This window comes from Rhinatrema bivittatum, chromosome 14 (genome assembly GCF_901001135.1).
Source record: "Rhinatrema bivittatum chromosome 14, aRhiBiv1.1, whole genome shotgun sequence".
NCBI lineage: Eukaryota > Metazoa > Chordata > Amphibia > Gymnophiona > Rhinatrematidae > Rhinatrema > Rhinatrema bivittatum.
Genome location: NC_042628.1, coordinates 42,959,435 through 42,981,983, shown reverse-complemented (window position 1 = coordinate 42,981,983; position 22,549 = coordinate 42,959,435). Strand labels below are relative to the sequence as shown.

General features: G+C 44.4%; 2 protein-coding genes across 5 annotated transcripts in view; one reads left to right on the top strand and one right to left on the bottom strand.

Annotated features, from left to right (window-relative positions):
- The window catches only part of ANKS3 (ankyrin repeat and sterile alpha motif domain containing 3), a 79,760-nt gene extending 57,597 nt beyond the window's left edge, over window positions 1-22,163 (bottom strand). For both annotated transcript variants that reach the window (XR_003852677.1, XM_029577107.1), the window contains exons 1-3: window positions 22,068-22,163; window positions 15,347-15,522; window positions 6,055-6,253 (exon numbers count right to left, since the gene is read on the bottom strand). Coding sequence is in view for 1 of the 2 variants with exons in the window: in XM_029577107.1 (XP_029432967.1) it covers window positions 6,055-6,253; window positions 15,347-15,519 (372 nt within the window). In the remaining variant the exon portion in view is untranslated. The remainder of the gene's footprint in view (window positions 1-6,054; window positions 6,254-15,346; window positions 15,523-22,067) is intronic.
- A 195-nt stretch (window positions 22,164-22,358) lies between these two features.
- C14H16orf71 (chromosome 14 C16orf71 homolog) overlaps window positions 22,359-22,549 on the top strand; it is a 386,375-nt gene continuing 386,184 nt past the window's right edge. For all 3 annotated transcript variants that reach the window (XM_029576717.1, XM_029576716.1, XM_029576718.1), the window contains exon 1: window positions 22,359-22,480. The gene's annotated coding sequence lies outside the window, so the exon portion shown is untranslated. The remainder of the gene's footprint in view (window positions 22,481-22,549) is intronic.

The following is a 22,549-nucleotide window of genomic DNA, read 5'->3' as shown; positions in this document are numbered from 1 at the left end:
TTGGCCAGTCTGGGGCCACTAGAAGTACTAGCCCCCTGAGGTGTTCTATCTTGCGGATGATCCCGCCCAGTAATGACCATGGAGGAAAGGCATACAGCAGGTCTTCCTGTGGCCAGGTCTGGACGAGCCCAAAAAACAGCAGGGTAGGCGATCCAGTGAAACCGTGGGTAAGCAACAAAAAAAAGGATGCCACAAGAGCGTCTTTTTCAAAATTTAATCAAGGAGACGTAAAGAATCAAGTAAAATTGCCCGACTCTGGCCGAGTTTCGCCACATGTGGTGGCTGCCTCAGGGGCTGAATAGTCAGAAAACAGTGTTCAAGTGATGGTCCGGATAAAGTCAACACTAAACATTTATATCTCATGTATCTGCAAACAGTGTTCGTCTCCTCTCAATGAAAAGTCTTTTCTGACTATTCAGCCCCTGAGGCAGCCACCACATGTGGCGAAACTCGGCCAGAGTCGGGCAATTTTACTTGATTCTTTACGTCTCCTTGATTAAATTTTGAAAAAGACGCTCTTGTGGCATCCTTTTTTTTGTTGCTTACCCAGGCCTGGACGAGGGCATCGATCCCCTGGGATTGTGGTTCTCATCTGCGACTGAAGAACTTGGGAACTTGGGCGTTGGATCGGGTTGCCAGAAGATCCATGGCTGGTGTTCCCCAGTGGTTTACTATCAACTGGAAGGCTGTGATCGACAACATCCATTAACCTGGGTCTAGACTCTCTCTGCTGAGGTAATCCACCGTGACGTTGTCTTTTCCAGTGATGTGGGCGGCTGAGATCCTTTGTAGGTTTGCTTCTGCCCACACCATTAGGGGGTCTATTTCCAGGGACACTTGTTAGCTTCTGGTTCCTCCATGGCGGTTGATGTAAGCAACTGTTGTGGCATTGCCTGACATGACTGACAGATTCACTCCGAAGCCTGTGACTGAATCATAGGCAGGCTAGTTTGATTGCCCGTGGTTCTAGTTGGTTGATGTTCCATCCCGACTCCTCCTTGTCCCATTGCCCCATGGCCGTCAGTTCCTGGCAGTGGGCTCCCCACCCTCATAGGCTTGCATCCATGGTGAGCAAGATCCAGGTCGGTGGGGATAGCCTTACTCCCTTGCTCAGATGGTCTTCTTGTAGCCACCATTGGAGATGGGTCCACACCTCCTCCGGTAGCTGGAGGCGAACAGAGTAGTCCTGGGACATCGGGTTCCATTGTGACAGTAGGGAACGTTGTAGCGGTTGCATGTGAGTTCTTGCCCATGGGACGACTTCTAGGGTTGATGTCATGAGGCAGAGGACTTGGAGGTAATCCCATACCTTGGGGCGAGAACCTATCAGCAGTTTTCGCAGTTGGTTCCTCAGTTTTCTTCTCCTTGTAGGGGGAAGAATGCCCTTGTCTTGTTTGGTTTCAAATCAGACCTCCCAGGTATTCTAGAAATTGGGAGGGCTGCAGGCAGCTCTTGGATGTGTTGACGACCCACCTGAGATTCTCTAGTAGATTCTTGACTCTGGTGGTTGCCTGATGACTTTCCTCTGGAGATTTTGCCCTTATCAGCCAATCGTCCAGATATGGATGTACGAGCATTCCTTCTTTCCTCAGTGTCGCCGCCATTACAACCATGATTTTGTTGAACATCTGAGGGGCTATAGCTAGCACAAAGGATAGCGCCCGGAATTGGTAGTGATGGTCCAGGATCATGAAGCATAGGAAGCGCTGATGATTGTGATGGACCAGGATGTGCAGATAGGCTTCTGACAGATCCAGGGAGGTCAGAAATTCTCCCGACTGTACCGTCCTTATGACAGAGCGTAGGGTTTCCATGCGGAAGTGTGGTACCCTCAAGTAGCGGTTGACAGATTTGAGGTCCAGGATGGGCCAGTATGTTCCCTCTTTCTTGGGGACGATAAAATAGATGGAATAGTGCCCAGTATTTTGTTGGTGTGTGGGCACCGGTGTTATAGCCTCTAAGGCGAGCAATTTGTTCAGTGTAGTTTCCACTGCCGTCTTCTTGGAGGAGGAGTGGCAAGGGGATTTCACAGATTTGTCCGAAGGGATGCTGAGGAAGTCCAGGTAGTATCCCTCTCGAATGATGGTTAGGACCCACTTGTCCGACATTATCTCAACCCATCTTTGGTAGAATAGGGCAAGCCTGCCCCCTATGGCTTCTTCCTGTGGATGGGTCGGCTGATTCTCATTGCGGGGTGCAGCTGGGGCCTGGGCCTGAGCCGGCTCCCCTCTTGTTGTGTTTGTTCCGAAAGGACTGGCCCCTGCCTGCAGGGCGAGATGCTTGGTATGTATTTTTGTAGGGTCTAAAACGCTGTGATCCTCTGCCCTTAGATGTTCGGGGAGAGGGGCGGTGGCTTCTTTTGTTCTTGTCCTCCGGTAACCGAGGTACTGGGGATTCGCCCCATTTGTTGGCTAACTTCTCCAGTTCGCCTCCGAACTTGAAAAGTCGCATCTTGAAAGTCGCGTCGGCTGACCAGCTTCGGAACCAGATTTGCCTTCTGGCTGCCACAATGGATGATATGCCCCTGGCTGAGGTGCGCACCAGGTCGGAGGTCGCATCCGTGAGGAAGGATATTGCTGGTTCTAGTGTTTTGACAGGTGTGGTGGCGTTCCTGGTAAGTGACAAGCAGGCACGTGTCACCACGGCACAGCAGGCAGTGATCTGCAGTGACATAGCTGCTATGTCAAATGACTGTTTAAGGATGGATTCCTGATGTCTGTCCTGGGCATCCTTGAGTGCCGCTCCTCCCTCGACTGGAATGGTAGTGCGCTTTGTGACAGCACAGACCATGGTGTCCACTTTGGGGAACACAAGAAGTTCTTTGGCTGAGAGTTCCAGTAGGTATAGGGCTTTTAGGGCCCGTCCTCCTTTGAAACTGGCCTCCGGAGCATTCCATTCCAGGTCGATCAGTTGTTGTACGGCTTGCAGCAATGGGAAATGGCGGGAGGCCTGACGGAGCCCGACCAGAAGAGGGTTCGTCTTTGGTTCTGCTGTGGCGCTTGTGCCTGGGATGGCCAGCTTCTTCAGGCTCAGAGACACGAGGTCTGGTAGCTCCTTTTTGGAGAAGAAGCGCATCATGGTTCGGTATGGTTCCATTCCTGGAGGGATTTCCCCTTCCTCCAGGGAGTCTTTATCTTCCTCCGAGGTGTCTTGTCCCCTAGGGTGAGGCTTTTGGCTGGGGGAGGCACATCTCTGGGAGGCTGAGAGGGACCTGGGAGGTTAGGGTCTTCTGGTGGAGGCTGTAGCTGTGTCACTGTTGGTGCTGGTTGCATCTGGACAAAGGTTTGTAGACCTTTAAAGAATTCCACCCAGGAACATCTTGGGTCTATATTAAACCCAGCGGCGTTCCTCAAGGACCCTGTCTGAGGAAGGGCCGAGCTGGGGATAGAGAGGTCCGGGGTACTATCGGTGGATCCGGATTCCTGTACTGGCTGGGGAGGGCCTTGCCCTGGTTCTCCCAGAGCCGCCTCACACTGTAGACACAGGGCAGTAGCCTCTTCATGCTGCGCAGCTCTTATATGGCAGGCTGGGCAGAGGGCTTGTGCCTTGGCTTTCTTGGCCGGTGGTGCCATGGTTTGTGCACGTAGGGTCGCTGAAACCCAGTCTGTGCGTTTATATGTGCGCACTGGGAGGCTTAGAAATGCGCTCTGGGTGTGCTGAAGATATGCGTGCAGGCCGGTATGTGCGCTTACGGAGATGCCCCGCCGCTGTGCGCACAGCCGTAGCTTGTGCGCACGGCCCCTATGCGCGTGCCACTGTGCGCATAGCCGTAGCTTGTGCGCACGGCACCTATGCGCGTGCCGCTGTGTGCACAAGTATGTTATGCGCCCAGCTCAGTTAGGCGGACAGTACGGCGATCAAGGGGGGGGAAATGGCGCTGGTGACCATGCAAGCAAGATGGCGACCCCCCCCCGGAGGGTCTCCATGTGGGAAGACCCTCAAGCCAGATCGGGGTCTAGTCCGGACGGGGCTGATCAACCCAATGGGACAGACGCCGGCTGGCGATCTGTACAGTTATCCGAGCCTCGGAGACCAGAGACTTAAGAATGTTTTCCACCTTAACTTGTATCGGCGTTTCTCGGTCTGGTGCCGGGTGGTCTCCGGCTGCAGGGGGAGAGGGAAAATTACCTTAACCGCTGCGCTCGGTATTGCACCCGCTGCCTCTCAGCCACTCCCATTCCTGGGGGCTAAGTCCATGCTGGGAACCGGCTACCGGACCAAGGCTTACCTCTGAGGGATCTCGGAAATCACCTCAGGAATTCTCGACTGGGGGAGGAACTCTTAAGTATCACCGCAGGAGAGCAGGGCTCGTCTATAGAGGTAAGATAATTTCTTCTGTATTTTGGAATGTTCTTCTTTGGTTTGGATTTTCTAACGCTGTGCAAGCATGTATAGTCCTGAACTGCTAAGGAGACGGAGAAATACTGAAGAGCAGAGCTTCCTGCATGGGTATATGTAGTGCTGACATCAGAATGAAATCTGACTCCGTCTCCAACTGCTATCAGGAGCACAATATACCCATTGGTCCTGAGTCCATCTGCTACACGCTAGGAAAGGAAGCCATTATTAGAGGGTGTACCCAGGGGTAAAAAAGGGAAGGTAGATCAGAGCAGCGTTTCCCAACCTTTTCAAACCCAAGGCACTCCTACATCACCAAAAATGTTGTATGGCACACCAGCCTCTACAGATCGGGCAGTGCAGACACAGAAAGGGCTCGTATGGTCAAAAGAAGAGCTAGGGAAGCACTGAAAGCACAACCAAGCTCTCTTACAAATTTTAAAACGAAGGGAGAGAGAGGGTGGAGACACACATCATGGTGGACCAGCTCCCTCTCTATACAAGTGCAGGAGAAGGGAAAAGATGGTGTGGTACAAGTATGGCTAAATTAGTTACTGTGGCTACAAGAGCTCCTTCACTGTCACTACTCACAACTGTCAGAAAAAAGTCACATCCACTGGCTCTTTCCATCTTACTCAGCCTGAGGCTAGGGTACTCTGAAAGAGGGGGTTCAGAATGGGTAAGAAGAGGAGGTGCATTATGCAATGCATGCTGTCCATTACCAAACTTTGGGGCTCTGCTGTAGTTAAAAAGAAGAAGCATTCATGATGATTACTCATTTTCTATGAAAGGAGCTCCTACACATTTAAGAGGCCCCGCTAGTGTCTAGTTTTGCTGCGGGATGCTGAGAGCAGAGCCTAGTTGCTGGCCTTGATCTGAGCTCACACTGTCCCCAGTACTACCCACTAGTCACTGTAAGACTCTTGTGCAGAATCAAACCGACCACAGCGCCCTCTGGTGGGTCAAATGCAAGTATATCACTACACTAACACAAAGCCCTTGTCTGCTAATGCAGATTCAAAGTGTTGGGTTCATCGTTTATTGAAATCATGCAGAAAATACACAATCAGTGCACTTTGTATCACATATTAATGTAGTCCGTGGAGCTCCCTTTAAGAAGGCTGCCTCTTATGTTAGTCTGGAAGCAAGAACTATGAGGCAACTTGCTGGAGCCATCTAACAAATCACTCAGCATGTGCCAGACCAGATAGACTCAGAATGCTCCAACTAAAACAGGAGCAGAGGCTACAGGAAAGCTCTCCAAATAATTCCCTCAGAAAATTAAAAATTCAAAGATTTATTTTTTTAATTAGACTTGATCCATCCAAAAGAAAGGAAAGCTGAGGAAAATAGAGAAAGTTCCTAAAATAGCTTTCTAGTCATCTCAGTGGGGAACGAAAGCCGCCACTGTCATCTGCTGGAGTCAAGAGAATACTGAGGATTAGTAGAGGGTGCACTACCTTATAAGGAAGCATCCTTCAAAGCTCTATCTGACTCCATCTGCTGGAAGGGGGAGGTACCCCATTGTCTGGACTGATCCAGGGATAATGACAGGGAACTTGTCATTATTCTTGGCTTTTAAGATGCCTTTCTGAAGTCCGACATCATGCATTTGCAGGGCCAGTCATACACCAGGGTGCTATGCCACAAACAATACTCTTCCTAACCGGACATAATTGCAGCCAGGTGCAGATAAGATGCTTCATTTCTACCCACCTGTAAGAGGAAGTAAGAGACGCTCTCGTTGCCACAGCTGGATGCCAGCATCAGTGAGGTTTGCCCTTCTGGGGTGCACAGATTCACATCCACCCCCGCCTCCAGCAGCAAGTCTACAATGGTGTCGTGGCCAATGTACGAGGCATACATTAATGCAGTCCAGCCACCACAGTTTGGCTGATTCAAATCAAAGTCCCCCCTGCAAAAGAGATCAACATGGATGTTAATAGCAGATAAAGACTGCCAGGTCCCTTCAGACTGCTCACTTTTTCTACCTACTCAACACTGAAGACTCGACTTGATCTCTAGCATTACTCTCCATTTCCCCATGGCTAAGGATCTTCCAGTACTGCGATTGTTCCCATTACCTTTGTTCCGAGACTGCTCCATGCATCTACTGCTACTAATTTCTATAGCGCTACTAGACAAATGCAGCGCTGGACAGCCCCTGCTTCATGGAGCATACAATCTATTCAAGGCATATGGTCAAAACAAAGAGGAAATTATTTATGACCGTGAACATGGTTAAAATTTCGAAGATGAAGATTGGAGGAGCCAGGGTTTAAGATTTATAGGCAACCTTAAAAAGATGGCAGCATTTAAATATGGCAAAAAAAGGGGGCATAACACACCAACTCAGAAAAGCTGTACCAGGCACGTGGTACAGCAAGGTGGAAAGCAGGGTTGGGAGTTAGTGATGAAGACAAAGGATACAGATAAGAGCAATTTGCCCGATGAACAGAATTTGTGAGGAGGGGTGTAAGGGAAGGGAAAAAGAGAGTATTAAGAACCTGCAGAGTGATCTATTTACCATCCTCTCTGTGAAGAAATGATCTAAGACAAGTCACCCGAGAGTCTTTCACCCTCCAGTAACATCCAAAGAGGCCTTGCTCTGGAATTCCTTATCTACTGCAGTCTGCTGGCTTCTTGTGCATGATTTATACAACAGAGGCTGAAATCCTCCAATGGAGTCCAAAGTCATTCCTCAAATATTGGGGTTTAATATGTTAATGAGACAAATAAATAAATAAATACTGGGGTTTAATATTTTATTTTAAAAACTCTTCTATACCGTCGCTAAGTTATGTACCATCGCAACGGTTTACAAATAGGCACAAAGTAAGATATGTATAGGTAGGTTATCATACATTTTAACAGGTGCCAATTAAGTACGGTTACAAATTCATTAATAAAATCAATGTTTGAGTAGTGATGGTCTAGTCCTGGTGTATTATTGAGTTACTTTTTCTTTTTGGTTTACTTCTTAGTTGTAGGATCATGCACTTTTTGTTGTGTTCATTCTCATCTGCGCTTCTCTGTACTTATTCTCTCTCTACCCTCCCGTCTCTTTAGGAAAGGCTTGTTTAAAGAGCCATGTCTTTAAAGTTTTCTTAAAAGAGTTGAGATCACTCTGTAACCTGATTTCAGTGGGCATTGTGGGGGTGGGGGAGATTTCTCATCAAGGCTCTTGATGTTGTTAAACTTCATTAATATTTTTTAGTAAAAAAAAAAAAATTCACACGGAAGATCAGACTCAGGTTTCAACACAACTTTACTGACAGTTCAATAAAAATATATTATAAATTGATGTTACAAGTCCAATCGTCATATACTTCTTTACACAAACTTCCTTTACCTGGGTTAATTCCCAGTTTAGATCTCGTCCCATTTTGAAGCTTCCTCCCAGTTGGATATAATACTGGGGTGGATCTATACGCTATACTTCAAGTCCCAGTTTGCCATACCTCAGTCAGGCAGTCTTGGATAGACTTGGGTCAGCTTCTCCTACCTCTTGGTACCTGGATGCATAGGAGCCAGCTTCAGAAAATGAACAGGGCTGCTGAACTCAACTCAAACTGTGCCCCCAGCAGAAGAGAAAAAAAACCCAACAGGGTCCAGTGGGTTGCAAGTGTGACCGAAGCTCCTGTATTTACCCGTCCAGAGAGGAGCAGGTAACATGGGGAAGATGCGCGTGCCCAAAACAACAAACTAGGGAAGGCTGCCCAACCCCAGCTCATCCCCATCAGTCTCCTCCCTCCTGCTCCATTCCTACACCCCCAACAGTCCATCCATATCAGTCTCTTCCCATAGCCTCGCCTGTCACAACCACTCTCATTCTCCTCCTTCCCCTGTCTTTTTCTTTTCTCCCTTCTCTCCTTATTCCCTGTTCTCACACTTAATTCTCCCTTTCTTGAATGGGCATACTTTGAATGTTATATTGGGGGGAGGGGGTTTAACACCCATCTTCCAATCTCCACTCCCTATATCCCCTTAGCCTGCTCATTTCCCACCGACCTGTCCTTCTCCATTACCCTCCTAGTTCCTCTTCCCATCCCTCCGCTCCCCAGCAGGTTTCCTCCTCAACCCTTCTTAGTCAGCTGCCCTCCTCGGCAGGCTTGGTTCCCCGCGGATTCCCAGTCCTCAGCAGTGTGTCAGGCTTCTCTTCAATAGCAAACTCAGCTCATCTTTCAATCTGTGATTCCCCCTCCTCCCCTGGTCTGCACTCCCTGATCCCAGACACTGGGGTTTTTTTTTCTGGAAATGTTTCTGCAGCCCTTCTCCCAGCACTCACAGAGTCCGGGCCAGAGCCGGTCCCGGGCCTGCAAGAGCCCACATGAGACTCTCTACCACCTGCATGCCCTGAGCCCCGGCAGCTCAGCATCTCCCCAGCTGCACCTGGCGCTTCCTGCCCTTGATTCGCAAACTCCAGCGATAACTGCTGTCTCCCGTGGGATGTAAGCGGGGAATTTATTTATTTTTGTGAATAAGGGGAACATTGTTCACAGATACCATCTGCCCCCTCCTCCCCCTCCCCGCCCAGCTAGCCCAGAAATCTTCACCAAACTTAGAATAAACAATTTTCCAGCCTGGGTCTATAGTTTGACTCAGCTTGTTCTCAGTTTCTTCTCTGCCCCCTCATACCTTTTCTTTTAAAAAACTTATTTTCTGGTCTTACTCTCTTTTCTTTACCATTTATTATTTTTCTTCCCTGTGTATATCTTTTTCTATCCCCTGGCTATCTCCTCACAGCTCATTAACTTCTCTCATATCCTCTTCATCTCACCCCTTACCTCCACCAGGTTTCCCTCACTGCCCTTCTCTTAGTTTACCTCCCCTATCAGTTTCCCCTTCTCTATTCATGCAGCAACTGTCCAAGTCCTCCTCACGTCTCTTAGCCTCTTAAATTCCCTTCACCCCACTCCTCTTCTTATCAGAGCCCATGTCCTCGCTTCCAGCTTCTCTCAGTTACTTTCCCCTTCTTGCAGCCCATATCCCCTCTCTCAGCCCTTCTTGAGTTTGCGGCCTGTATCAACTCCTCTTCCGCTGCCGGTCCCACTTCCCCAAGCCAGAATTCCTTCTTTCAGTTCCCCTCCCAGACCATCACAGAAGTATTACCTCTTCCAGCAATTCTCTCAGCCCCTCTCTCACCCTCCCTATAAGCTCTTCTGTCCCTCCTTCCTTTTCCTAGTCCCTCTGTCAGCAGCTCTCCCCATCTCCACTGCGTCTCAGGAAGCATGTCTGCCCTGTACCTGCTGTCACTCTCTGGTCTCCCTGCTGTCACTCTCTGATCTCCCTGCTGTCCCATTGGTCAGACGTTTCGCAGCCAGCCCATAGGCTGCAGGGGGGAGGCGGGATCAGGAACTGAATGACAAATCCTTACAGCCCAGCAGTGAGGAGCTCCCAGCGCCCGATCTACAAGGGTGCTCAAGAACCAACAGAGCTGGAACCTATGCCTGGATGGCACCTCCCATCTCCTCTCTAGAACATCTGTGAAATGTCAAATGGTTGTACACTAGACGGGTGCCATCGTGCTCCTTCCCTTCTCTCCTCCTCTGCAGTGACATTGTTGGATGTCCCAGTCTCTGCAGAACTTCTGCAGACAGTGAAGACTGAATTTCTCTGGCAATGGGAATTCAGATGATAAAACACAAATAGAATCAGGTCTCAAAAATCCGTCAAAGAACTAGAAGGAAGGGTGGATAAAACTTCCTTCAAAGAATTTCCAAAACCAGAACTGATCTTCGCCAAAAGGAAAGGAATACCTTGTCCACTTTCTTTTAAACCCAAACTGACAGAGGGTTTTAGGGTTCCTCTTTCCCAAATTAAAGAAAGGAAAAAAAAAATGGAAAATTAAATTAATACTCCCACCTCCTCAAAAGCTTAACTAAAAATCCCCCACTATGACAGGGTACTCTACTATTTATAGCAGAAAGCAACCACCAATCCGGCAACCCATTGGGGGGGGGGGGGGGGGGAGCTGAAAACCGGAACAGCCCATCCTCTTCTCTCTATCTTGATGGGCTAATTCTTTTAGTTGAGACCCAGTAGGGCTCTGCATATGGGAAGGTTTAGCAAATTTTCCCTCTCCTCAAGATTCTTTGACCTTATACAACTCATGGTGGAGTTGCTCTGCTATTCTGGGAGGCCTCTTCTGGAGATGGAATGTCAAACAACTGCACTCAGTGCTCCAGAGGAGGTCCTGCCAATGATTTGCATAGAGACATTGCTGTTTCCTGTCTTCTGCTATTCATGTCAGCATTTTAATCTCTCACCACATGGCTCTGTCAAACTTTCTGGCTACCTGGAGGTCATCATGGTCACCTCCAGATCCTGCTCCTCTCTTGTGGTCATCAGTATTTCATCCACACTCCATTATGAGCTGTTCCCCAGGTTTCTGTACCAAAATGCATGACTCTGCGCTTCTTGTGCATTATAGCAGTTGCAATGCCTTTAACCACTCCTCAAGCTTTCTTCTTCTCTGCCACCCCCCACAAGGAGAGTCATGCTGCATACCGTGGTGCTCTAACCTTTATAATTTTCAGCAGCACAAAGCCTTATAACAATCCAGACCAACACCCAACCAGTCTGAAAAATAACAGCTAATAGGAACGTCTAATACAGGAGATTTGAGACTTGCAGCTGCCTTCATGATTTTTTGTAACTGTAAAAATTCAATGGTCTAAGAGGAGTGTCGGGGTGCTGGTCATTCAGCCTAACTTCGCAAAGATTCGAATTGAGACTTTGTTCTTGTATCAACTATTTTAAGAAACAAGATGGAAAAAGTCTAGACAGGCCTGCAAGCAAAGCTGAGACAGAAGTGGGTAATCAAATTAAGACTGGATATCCCTGCCAGGAGTAAAGGTCATAGGTTATAACACAGGTATTTTAAGCTAAAGTTTGCCATTTGGCTTGTTATCCTGTATTGGAAACAACTAACCCATATGCTGATTATACACTTTGGCTTGGAACCAGTTGTTGCCTGCTAGAAGCTTGAATTCCAATGAAAGTGAGAGCTGAGCACAACTAATAGAAAGTGCTGATGCATTAAGGGCAGCTCAAGGAGAATTATACAGAAACTGAGGAGGGGGGAGCACAAAGTAGAAAGAGGGCTCGTTTTAAGATCACCAAGACAGCCCAAGCCCTGTGCAAAAATGAGGAATGTTACAAAGCACTTTGCATGTGTAGTCCCGATGAAAACTAGGGCTGAAAAAACTGAAAGCACACGCTAAGAAAGATTTCAAAGAAGACAACATTGAGGGAATAATACCACAGACCAGAAATGCTGGACCCTGGGATTCCTGCATGTTCCAGATGCTGGCTTAGCCAGCCAAAAGTGGTGAAACTTAAAGAACATACCCCTAGATTCATCAAAATGCTATAATTTTGCATGGAAAACGCCCACAATTAGAAAGAGGGGCATGTTTATATAACTCAAGGTAAGGTTTTGGGGCCAGCTTGACATGCAAAGTGAGACATAGAAACAACACAGTACATCTTGGTGAAGATTTGCCCTGGATTTGGAGTGATGAAAATCTCACAAAGATGAGATTTCTAGAATGTTCTCTCGCCCTAGCTTGACAGGACCCTGTGTTAGAGGGTATCAAGCTAGGGTGAGAGAACATTCTAGAAATCTCATCTCTGTGAGACTTTCCTCACTCCAAATGACATCCAATCTTCACTGGCGGTGTACCGTGCTGACCCACTCTGCATGTCAAACTGGCCCCTAAACCACCACCAAAACCTCGTTATTAGCTGGCCTTCCTATAGTGATATAAATAGTTGAATACTGTGAAGGCCTCCCCAGAGGCTCTCTCTCTCTATTCCACTCCACTCCCTCTCCAAGCCCAGAAATGGGCAAAATGCAATTTGCAATGTTTATCGCAAATTGAGTTACGGTCGTTTCGGGCATATTGCACAACTTATTGCCAGGAAAAAAACGTGTAGTTATTTCCGGCATTAAAAACGTGCGATAGCTTGCAGTAGGCCCTTCATTTTCATTAATCCCGCCCAAACCCCTCCCCAATCCTGCCCCTTCAAAAAATTTGCATTCGCGCCACGCGGTAACATAACTATCACGTGCATTATGGCGTTAACGCGTTCTCGCCATAACACATTTTGATGAATGACCCTATGAGTGAGAAGCACTATTATGATTATTGCTTTTCCCCACAGCTTGGATGGAAAAAGTATGGTTGCTTTTGCTTTCGAATTTGACTTATAGCAATTGCAGCCCCTTTAAGGGTTAGTATTAAATTACGCCTCTAATACTTGGTAGTCAATGCCTTTCCTGCTCTGTTAACTGTTAGTAAAATGAATGGGATTGAAGGGGATGTATATAGATGCTAGAACTGGTACCAAATTAAAACCAGTCCCTTCAGTTAATGCAGGACACTGCTATCTCCGATAATTAACCTGATTTTGCTTTCTCTTCCTTTTGATTCCATTTTCACTGCCAGTCTAGGATATGGTGTTGCCATGTGTCATGGAACTGACACCAGGTAATTCTTGTTTTTTTCATCTCTCTCCCACTTATAATGATAGGAATACTATTAAACTCCTATCAGTAATAAGGTGTAGACCTGTTCGCAAATTCTTTATTCTCTCTCTAATCTTCCCTCTCTATAAAAAGGAAGCATTTTCAAACTGAAAGATTCATATAAAGCAAATCCTAGACCCAAATGCAGTCTACTTATAAAGGAGGAATACTCTGGGAATTTGCTCTCAGGATAGCCGAAAGCTTTGAAAGGGGGTGTTAATTGACCCTAGCTACTAGGAGATGTCCCCAGATATGGCCAAGATGTAATTTTTACTGGACCGTAATATACCCATGAACATCTTGAGGTTTACCAGGTATTTTCCACCCTGCTTTAATTTACTGGTAGTGGGACAAGTTTCCTGGGTGAAAGATTCTTCAATAGCACCATCTAGTGGTATCAGCGCTTTTTGCAAAATGGCTTAGCTTCCCCACACCAACTCTCAAGACACTGAACACAGATCAGCCTCAGGACTGACCCTTTTAGCAAACTATTCATCCTCGTCCCCTTGTGGTGAACTCCATTTGCCCCATCTTAGGACCCACATGCAGGTTGCTCAACTTGTTTAGGACTCTCCTTTGATCTGGCTGGGTCAGCCAAAGATATCTATCAGATTTTTTTGACATGTTCTTCCCCTGGTGACTCCATGCTGTCTCTGATCCAGTTTCCTTCCCAACAATGCTGTAGTTTCCAACTGTCCCTATGTCTCCTAAGCAGCTCCTCGGAGGCTCCCACATGAGGTCAGGAGGCAGCTGGGAGCAAAGGGGTCAGAAAATGCCACCTCACAACAAGAAAATTAAATTTGTTTAAAAAAAATTGTCTAATCTTCCAGCATCCATGTAGCACTACACAGGAACATTTCAGTTCCAGGCAATGTAGCTTTCCGTTGACTATTGAAATAATGCTTAAACTCTCCTGTATCTGGCCCTACAGCCTAGATTGCACAGGACACTGCACGGCCTGGTGACAGGGCTCGATGAAAGGTTCCCCTGATATTAATTATAAAACGCCTAGGAATGTTACATCCATAAGCTAATGCATAATAATTATTTTTAACGTAATGCTGTAATCCAGTAGATTCATATCAGGAAGACCGATTGGCCCATCCAGTCTGACCAGTTATAACCTGTCCACACTTGCAAGGATGTTATCCCATCTGCCAACTGTAAAACCTTAACCAAGTCAGATTTTTTCTTCTTCTTCTTCTTTGGTTTTCTATCATCCTGGGTAGATATAACAAGATCCTACACCCAGACTGTTCATCAAGCTTGGTAATAATCTATACAATCACCAAAACTAGGGAGACTGCTGCCCAAGCAGCCCTAGATAACCATGGACTTTCTGGACAGTACCCGGCTCCAACCCATTTGGTTTCTGAAGAGTTGTAGCTGGCTTTCTGGCTTTCTTCGTATCTTGCCGGATAGTACCTGGCCACCATTCTGAGCTCCCAAAATATATCTCACTTTCTATTTTGGCAAATGTGGAGGGCAGAGCAGGCCCTCACCTTTGTGCACTACAGGTTTAAATTTGGCATTTTACTGCAGGGCTACCCACGTTTGGATGTTTAGTCAAAGTGATGCACTTGGGTCCCTGCGGTGTGGCTGACAGATGCACGCAGGATGGACTCCCACTAGCTGAGCTGTCTATGTTACATCACTGTCCTGCAATCACCAATCACCAGCCTGTGGTTACTCAAAAAGGCTTCCCATCCTCTGCCTACAACAAAATAAGCCAAAGCTAAACTGAGTAGGGTTAAGGTCACAGCCATGCTACCAGTTTGGATACATGCCTGTCCACACTGAGAAGAATGAGGGTCCTAGGTTTATTTTGTGTGTACTGGGCAGGGGAACCCACAGGGAGAAGCCCACCCCCTCAACAGCAACAAAAACTAACAGTGAATGTGAAAGGAGAAACATTTTGGGAAGTACTAATCTCATTTCTGCAGTCACATTTTACAAAAGGCGAAATATGCTCTTAGTCACTCCACATTAGTGCTGATTGGCAGAAGTTTCCAGATTATGGTCTGCTAAAACTCTCTCATTCTCAGGAGTGGCGTCAATTAATGCACTCATTTAATAGCAGCAGTAAACTGTACCAAAAGGCTACAATATATAGCATATTACAAAAAAACAAGGGTTGTCCATTTGCAGCCTTACTGCTTTTATTAAATCAATACACAGACACAGACACAGGTCAGGAGTAAATGGATCACATCATTAATATAAACACCTCCCTTAGCAATTATTAGTCAGTCAGACTTAGAGATTTCCATCCCTTATTTCTATGACTTCCCCATTAGCATCTGCCAAATACTTGCTATTGATCTGGACTGGCCACTGCTAGAGACAGGATGTTGGGCTCCATGAACTAGGATCTGACCCAGCATAGCATTTCTTATGCTCTTTACCTTTGGAGCTAAAACCACTGAGCAGCACTGATGTGCAATGGGAGGATTCCCCTGGTGACCCCCTGCTTACCTCTGCACACACTCCTTTACCACCTCATACTGTCCGATGGAAGAAGCCGTGTACAAGTCCAATGGCACATCAAGCTCTTCTGGACGCACCAGCTGACCCAGTCCGTACCACATGGACAGGCTGCAGGCCAGCAGCTCAGATTCACTGGCTTCGTCACTCAGCTCAGACATCATTTCCTGCCAGGGAACCATTCAAACAAAACAGGCTGAATTTACAAGTCAAACAAACAAGATTCCACTTTTGAAAAAACAAAAAAAAAAGGGACAGTGTTTGGGAGAAGGTATGGTCTGCTGGGGAGCCAGGAGACCTGCCCGGTACACAGACTGTCAGTTTTCTGGAGCCTTGTCTACACATTGATTTATTAAAAATATTTATAAAACACCCACAGTATCACAGATGTGCTAGGCGGCTTCCAATCAACAAACATTGTAAAAACATAATAGAAGAAACAAAACAAATATAAACAGTTAAAGCAAATGTCACATACCGATAAGCCCAAGCCTTAAATAAATGCTTTTTCAAATAAGCAGGCCTTAAGTTGTTTCCCGAATAACTTTACATCTCTGAGGGCACTGCATTCCAAAGAGTAGGGCCTATAATTGAAAAGGCTTGCTTTCTGACATCTTGAATATGAAAGTCCCTAAAAGTTGCCACTTCTAAAAGATTATCATTTAAAGAACGCAACACCCTACCTGGAACGTAGGCTGAAAAAAAGGAGCATTCAGGTACACTGGACCAGACTTACAAGAATCAAACATTTTAAACACTACTCAACCGGTAACCAATGCAGCTGAATAGCAAAGGTGTTATATGCTCTCTAGGAGATACTCCCAATGTCAGTCTGGCGGCTGAATTCAGTAATAGTTGTAAGGCCTGAATCCGATATTTTGGGAGGTCAATATACAATGAATTACAATAATCAACAGTGTTCAATATAAAGGCCTGTACTAAAGGTCCGAAAATCACTCTTATCAAATCAACATCTTAAGAGTCCGCAGCATTTTTTAATTAAAATACTCAGGTGACACTATAGCACGCAGCTGCAAATCAAACTTCAATTTAGAATCAAATATGAAACAAATTCTGAACCTGCTCAGAAAATGGAACAGTTCCATTAATATTTATACCAGCCAAGCCCTCTGGCCTTGGGTTCCTGGAGAGCATATCGCTCTGTTTTAGAAGGATTAAGCAGCACTAGACAGTTTTGTGATAACCAGTAAACTGTTATATATAACATATATATATATACCAAAAAACCCCCTTACATTAACAAATGTATGGGAGACAACTAGCACATTTGTGAGTTCAAAAATATTTCAAAATGTGGTGTTACTTAAAAAGAATCATTCCTTTATTGTAAACTTAATCACCTATCACAATTACACATATTGAATTATCAACATATCACAAAATGCATACTCATTAAAATTTACATAGAGTCCACTAAAGTATATCCCTCAATGCTCTCCTACTTCTTCCCTCGACCTTACCCTAAACGGACCTTGTGCATCCTGATCCCATTGATGTCAATTTGGGTCTTTGTTGGTGAATACACCTCTTACATCAAAAACCTTAAATATATTTCTTAGATGGTAACCCTAAGTCTTTCCAAAAATTATATATCCTTGGTGTATTCCATTCGACCAGTTCTATTATCCATCCCGACAAGGACCTCGTTTTGCCACTGCTGGCTTCTTCAGGGGATACTCTTTTTTAAGACCCAACATCAACAGTTACCCATGGCTCCCACCATGGGTAATTGTTGGGGGTTTTTTGGTATATATGCTAGTTATAGCACTGGTAGAGACGATACTGCCAACAATTTTTTGATTGCTATATATATATATATATATATATATATATATATATATATATATATATATATATATATATATATATATATAACTGCTAGTAAACAGGACGAGATGATACCCAACAGTGACATAAAATCATTGTTCACCTTGAAATACAACTGAATATCATCTGCATACATTTTAAAATTAAATCGCAGATCTTTCAAGGAAAAACATAAACATTAAAAAGTGTAGGAGAGAAGACTGAACGCTGTGGAACCCCAGATTCAAGAAGAAACCAACACGAGACATCAGTCCCAAATGTAACCTGCTGCTCCCTTGTGGAAGGGAATGAGCTAAACCACTGAAGGACCTTTCCACCAATTCCTATCCCAGATAACCTGGACAGTAAAATCTTAAGATTCACAGAATCAAAAGCTAAAAACTTAGATCAAGAAAAACGCCTATCACTGCACACCCCCCATCCATACTTTTTAATTAAAAAAAAAATTATTAATCAAGACCAATAAGGTCTCAGTACTATTCTGTGGTCAAAAACCACATTGATTTTGATGTAAAACATTCTGTTTTAAAAACTCATTCAATTGCACTACCACCATCTTCTCCAAAACCTTGTCCAATTAAACCAGATTTGAAATAGGGCAGCAACTAGTAATCATATCCAGTGGAAGTTTCCCCTGTTTTCTAACTGGGTGAATGGCTAGAAAAAGTTCTACGATTCATTTAGGTTCACTGAATGTGTGCAGAATTTGCTGAACAAGATCCTGCTTTTGGGAACCACAAAAATACTCACGTTAACAAGTCTTCCATTTCTATTCTCTTACTTTGGAGCTTTCAGATGTAAAAATGCTCTAAATTAGGTTCCCTGGAACCCCGCTGCCTAGCTCTCCTAAGTAATTATAAGACTTCTGGTTCAAAATCTATTTGGGTTAGTTTCCTCTCCATTGTTTAAATGGCCTTGTGCCATTCCCCACCCCCTCCCTAAGGGGGAAGACTCAGGACCAATGTCAGAAAATATTTCTTCACGGGAAGGGTGGTGGATGCATGGAATGCTGTCCCAGAAGAGGTGGAGAATACAAGAACAGTAATGGAATTCAAAAAAGAGTGTGGGACAGACACGGAGGATCCCTGCTGGTTAGAGAATGGAAATGAAGACATGGGGTAACTTTACTTTTACACCTTGAGGGTAGCCTGCACAAAAACCAAACCACACACCACCACTTGGCTGGGCATACTAGATGGACCGTAATGGTCTTTATCTGCCATCTTTCACTATGTTACTAAATGAAGAACCACAGAAGTGCTGATATTTTGTTAAATAGTCCTAAATGTGGCTGGCTCAGTGGCAGTACTGTGCACTGCCTAAACAAAGACCTAGTTTTGATTCCTAAATCAAGTCCGGGCTTTCAGAAACTGGGGAGCAGGAAGTCCCGATCATCACACAATGGCAACACCTAGTGGCCAGAATAATCAAGACTGCAAAATGTCAGAAGCAGCCCTTGTGCATGGTCTCCAGCAGGACTGTCAATGTCAGGGCTGGTGCTAGCTTTTTTGCTGCCTGTGCGAACAATTACTGTGGCTGTTGCTTTCTTCCCCCCCCCCCCCCCCCGATTCAATCCCAGCTCCCTCCAGCAATCTATATTTTTAAAAACTGACCCCCCCCCCCCCCCAAATGGAGCCCATGGTCAAGGGAAGGATATTAACTACCTACACACAAATTATGCATTTATAACAGATTTGAAAATAAACTCTCAAAAAATTAGTTTTGAGGCGGTGGTAACAGCCGTATCAAAAGTCACCAAAACAACATCTGTTAAACCACACAATTAGTAAAGTAAATATAGAACACCAAATGTGAAGCAGATTTTTGCTCTCTCATTTAGCGGACCTCATACTTGGGCATATTTTGTGACACAGACTCGTGTTTCGGCTATGCCTTCATCGGGGGCCGAAATTTGACGTTGAACGCGGCTTAGCTTGCCGGCCTGCCCGTAGTGCGTTTCTTCAAGTATGAGGTCTGCTAAATGAGAGAGAAAAAATCCGCTTCACATTTGGTGTTCTATATTTACTTTACTAATTGTGTGGTTTAACAGATGTTGTTTTGGTCACTTTATAAACAGATTTTACATGATAAATAGAACATTCAAAAGTACAGTCTTCTGAGGCAAAAATATCACTTACAACAGGCCAACCAGAAAATTTTGCAAAAAAGACACTTGGAACTCCTATGGAATTAGACTTTTTAAATGTTAGGTATGGGCTTGGCCATCAGAAAGGGAATTACCATTATAATATAGTAAACCTCCCATACCAAAACAACCCTAACTGCCAGCACTCAAACAGTAAAAACCTTATCTATGAAAAGGCAACATTGCACATATTACATTAGGTCCTAGAACACAAACACACCTCCTATGAAGAAAACAAAACACAGACTGCTGTAGATCCTTACATAGAAACTACACGTCAGCAAAAAACTTACTTCAGTCACACATGCAGAACACAGACAGAACCTGAGCAAACACAGAATAAAGAATCCAGAAAGTATAAATAGAAATGTGCAGAGAAGAACTGAACTGGAACCCACAACAAAACAGCCTCTATATGCACAGCAACAATAGTAAAATAGAAAAAAAACAGTACTACTCTTCATAAAACATTAAAATCAAGAAATATAAAACAATCATAATAGTATTCATAAAAATACCATAACAATAAAAAGAAAAAAATATTTCAAACTAGTTAATGAACATAATATCCAAAATTTTCCAAACACCAATAAAATATTTCAAAACATCAGATGAATACAAACATCCAATAATTTCAAAATGTTTTAATATTTCCCAAAAAAAATTATTTCAAAACAGCAGAAGCATAAAATTACACCCAATAATTAAAACTAATAAGGATTAAAAGGACTCCTGCTCTCCATACCTGGGATTTTTTTTTATTTCCAGTCACCCTGGTATTGTTGTGGATTGGGGGTGGTAGGGACAAACAAACTTTATTTTCTCTCACACACACACACAATAACATTCACTCTTTCAAACACTCCCTTTCTCATATACATGCCTACGCTCACACACTCCCTCTCAATAGGGAGAGCCTGTTTATGTGAAAGAGTGGGAATGTATGTGAGCGTAGGCATGTATATGAGAGAGGGAGAGTGAGAGAGAATAAATGTGTTATTGTGTGAGAGAGAAGATAAAAGTTTGTGCAGCCCTACCTTACCCAATCTACCACAATCTCAGGGTAACTGGAAATCAAAAGATCCCAGGTATGGAGAGCAGGAGATTTTTTAATCCTTATTAGTTGTAATTATTGGATGTAATTTGATGTTTCAGCTATTTTCAAATATTTTATTGTTTTTTGGGAAAAAATTTTTTTAAATTATTGAATTTTTGTATTCATCAGATGTTTTAAAATATTGCCAGGCTCTGACACAGTCACATGCACACACTGGCTCTCACACAGAGACACAGACACACACAGGCTCTCTCACATAGAGAAACACACACACATAGGCTCTCACACAGACACACACATACACAGCCTCCTTTTCTCTTTAGGCCATGGTGGGATGAGTTCCACCACAGCCTCTACTGGCCTCCTTCTCACTTTGGGCCATGGTGGCAGGAACTCCACCATGGCCCCCGCTGGGTTTGTTTTTGCTTCAAGCCTGCTAGCTTTCCTATTCTGGGGGTGGGGTCAGGCAGAAAGCTCGGCATGCACACAGCTTAGAGGAAACACTGTGTAGTTTCTCCTCAATTTCGGCCGCTGATGGGTTAGGCTCTGCTGGCGGCCTCTCCTGCTGCTGCCCCCCCATGCAAATCCATGGTGTGCACACCCGGTCATGCTGGGCCTGGTCATGGATTAAGTGAATTAGAAGGAAGATATATATTAAAAAAAAAAAGTAGAGGGAGAATCCACAGGCAGTTGAGAATGAAAGCTCATGGTGAGGTAACCAAATAGAGGCTTTTTCTGATTAAGCTAGAAGCCCAAAAGAGCAAAGGGAAACTGCCAGGCCTCCCCCAAGAAAATCCTAAATGTGTTAACTTCATATTTGAGCTCTACTGGAAAGAGAGTGTGATAGATCTTCATTTTATACCTTTTGATTTATTTAAAATATTTATAGCCTACCTATGCAACATGTTATTCTAGGCAAGTTACAATACTTTCATAAAATCATATAGATAATAAAACATTAACTGGACTAACATTCACAGATAAATTAAAACAATTATTTGGCCATTGCATAAATTATTGCCACTTATTGGTCAACGGTAATCTCAGTAGTGAGGATAATAGATTGATCAACATTTCATTAACCCTTTGTAAACATGGAAGTCATTTTTAAGCGCAGTAAGCATTTTGTTACCAGTGTAATCCAATCAAGATATATATTTGTATTTATTTACAAACTTATCCACAATATCTAACGGTCCATACAGATAGTTAAAACATACAAAAAGGTTAAACATACTTTTTATTAATTTCAGATTATGACTCTCCTCGCTCAATTCCTCTTCGCTGGAATCTCTGTACACTCATCGCCCTCGTATTCTTTTTCATCTCGTCCATCAGACTTATTTTCTGTCAGAAATTCCCCCAAGTTCCAGTGTCTAATTGCCCAGTTTTCATAACTCTGGTGTCTGTCTACAATGTGTACGAGAGCGATTTATAAATAGTTTGGATACTTAGGCCGGTTATCTAACATTAGCCAGCTTTTCGGTGGGTTAAATACAAGTCGCAATGTATGTTTCCCACAATGTTTACATATGTAGTGCCTTTTTAAGCGGCGGAAAATATGAATATGATCTTTCTAAGTAATCCTCGTCATGGCTGAGATGTCTCAAATCACTGCAACTTTTATTGTTAATTTAATAAGAAAAATAAAGTAAACTTACTTATAAACGGGCTATTAAGGCCTGGTAAAGAAACAGACACCAGAAGCAACATAAATCCCCGGGCAGCTCCAGCTCAACTTTTCACCTGCCCCGAACTGGACCTCAGAGGTCATGGAAACATTGCTCTTCAGCTGGAATTCTGGAAGCTGTAGTCATCCACTCATTCAACAAGAACGAAGACATAGTCTCACGTAAGCCAGTAAAGCCTTAGTCAGGACTACAGATCCCAGAAGGCAATGCCAAACGCCCTGGACCAATCCGTTTACTTGTCATACAACCAATGGAAAGTTAGATACTCCGGACCAATTGCATCCGAGTAAAGGCGGGTCAGCACAACAGCCTTTCCTGGCTGCAGAGAATAAGGGTTTGAGGTTTGAAGCAACGCTGGTTTCAGATAAGATAACGTGAGGGCGGTAAGACGGCTTTAACATTATTCATCTTTAGTGCATATTCTTATTTCTTGAATATAACTGTTTCGTGAT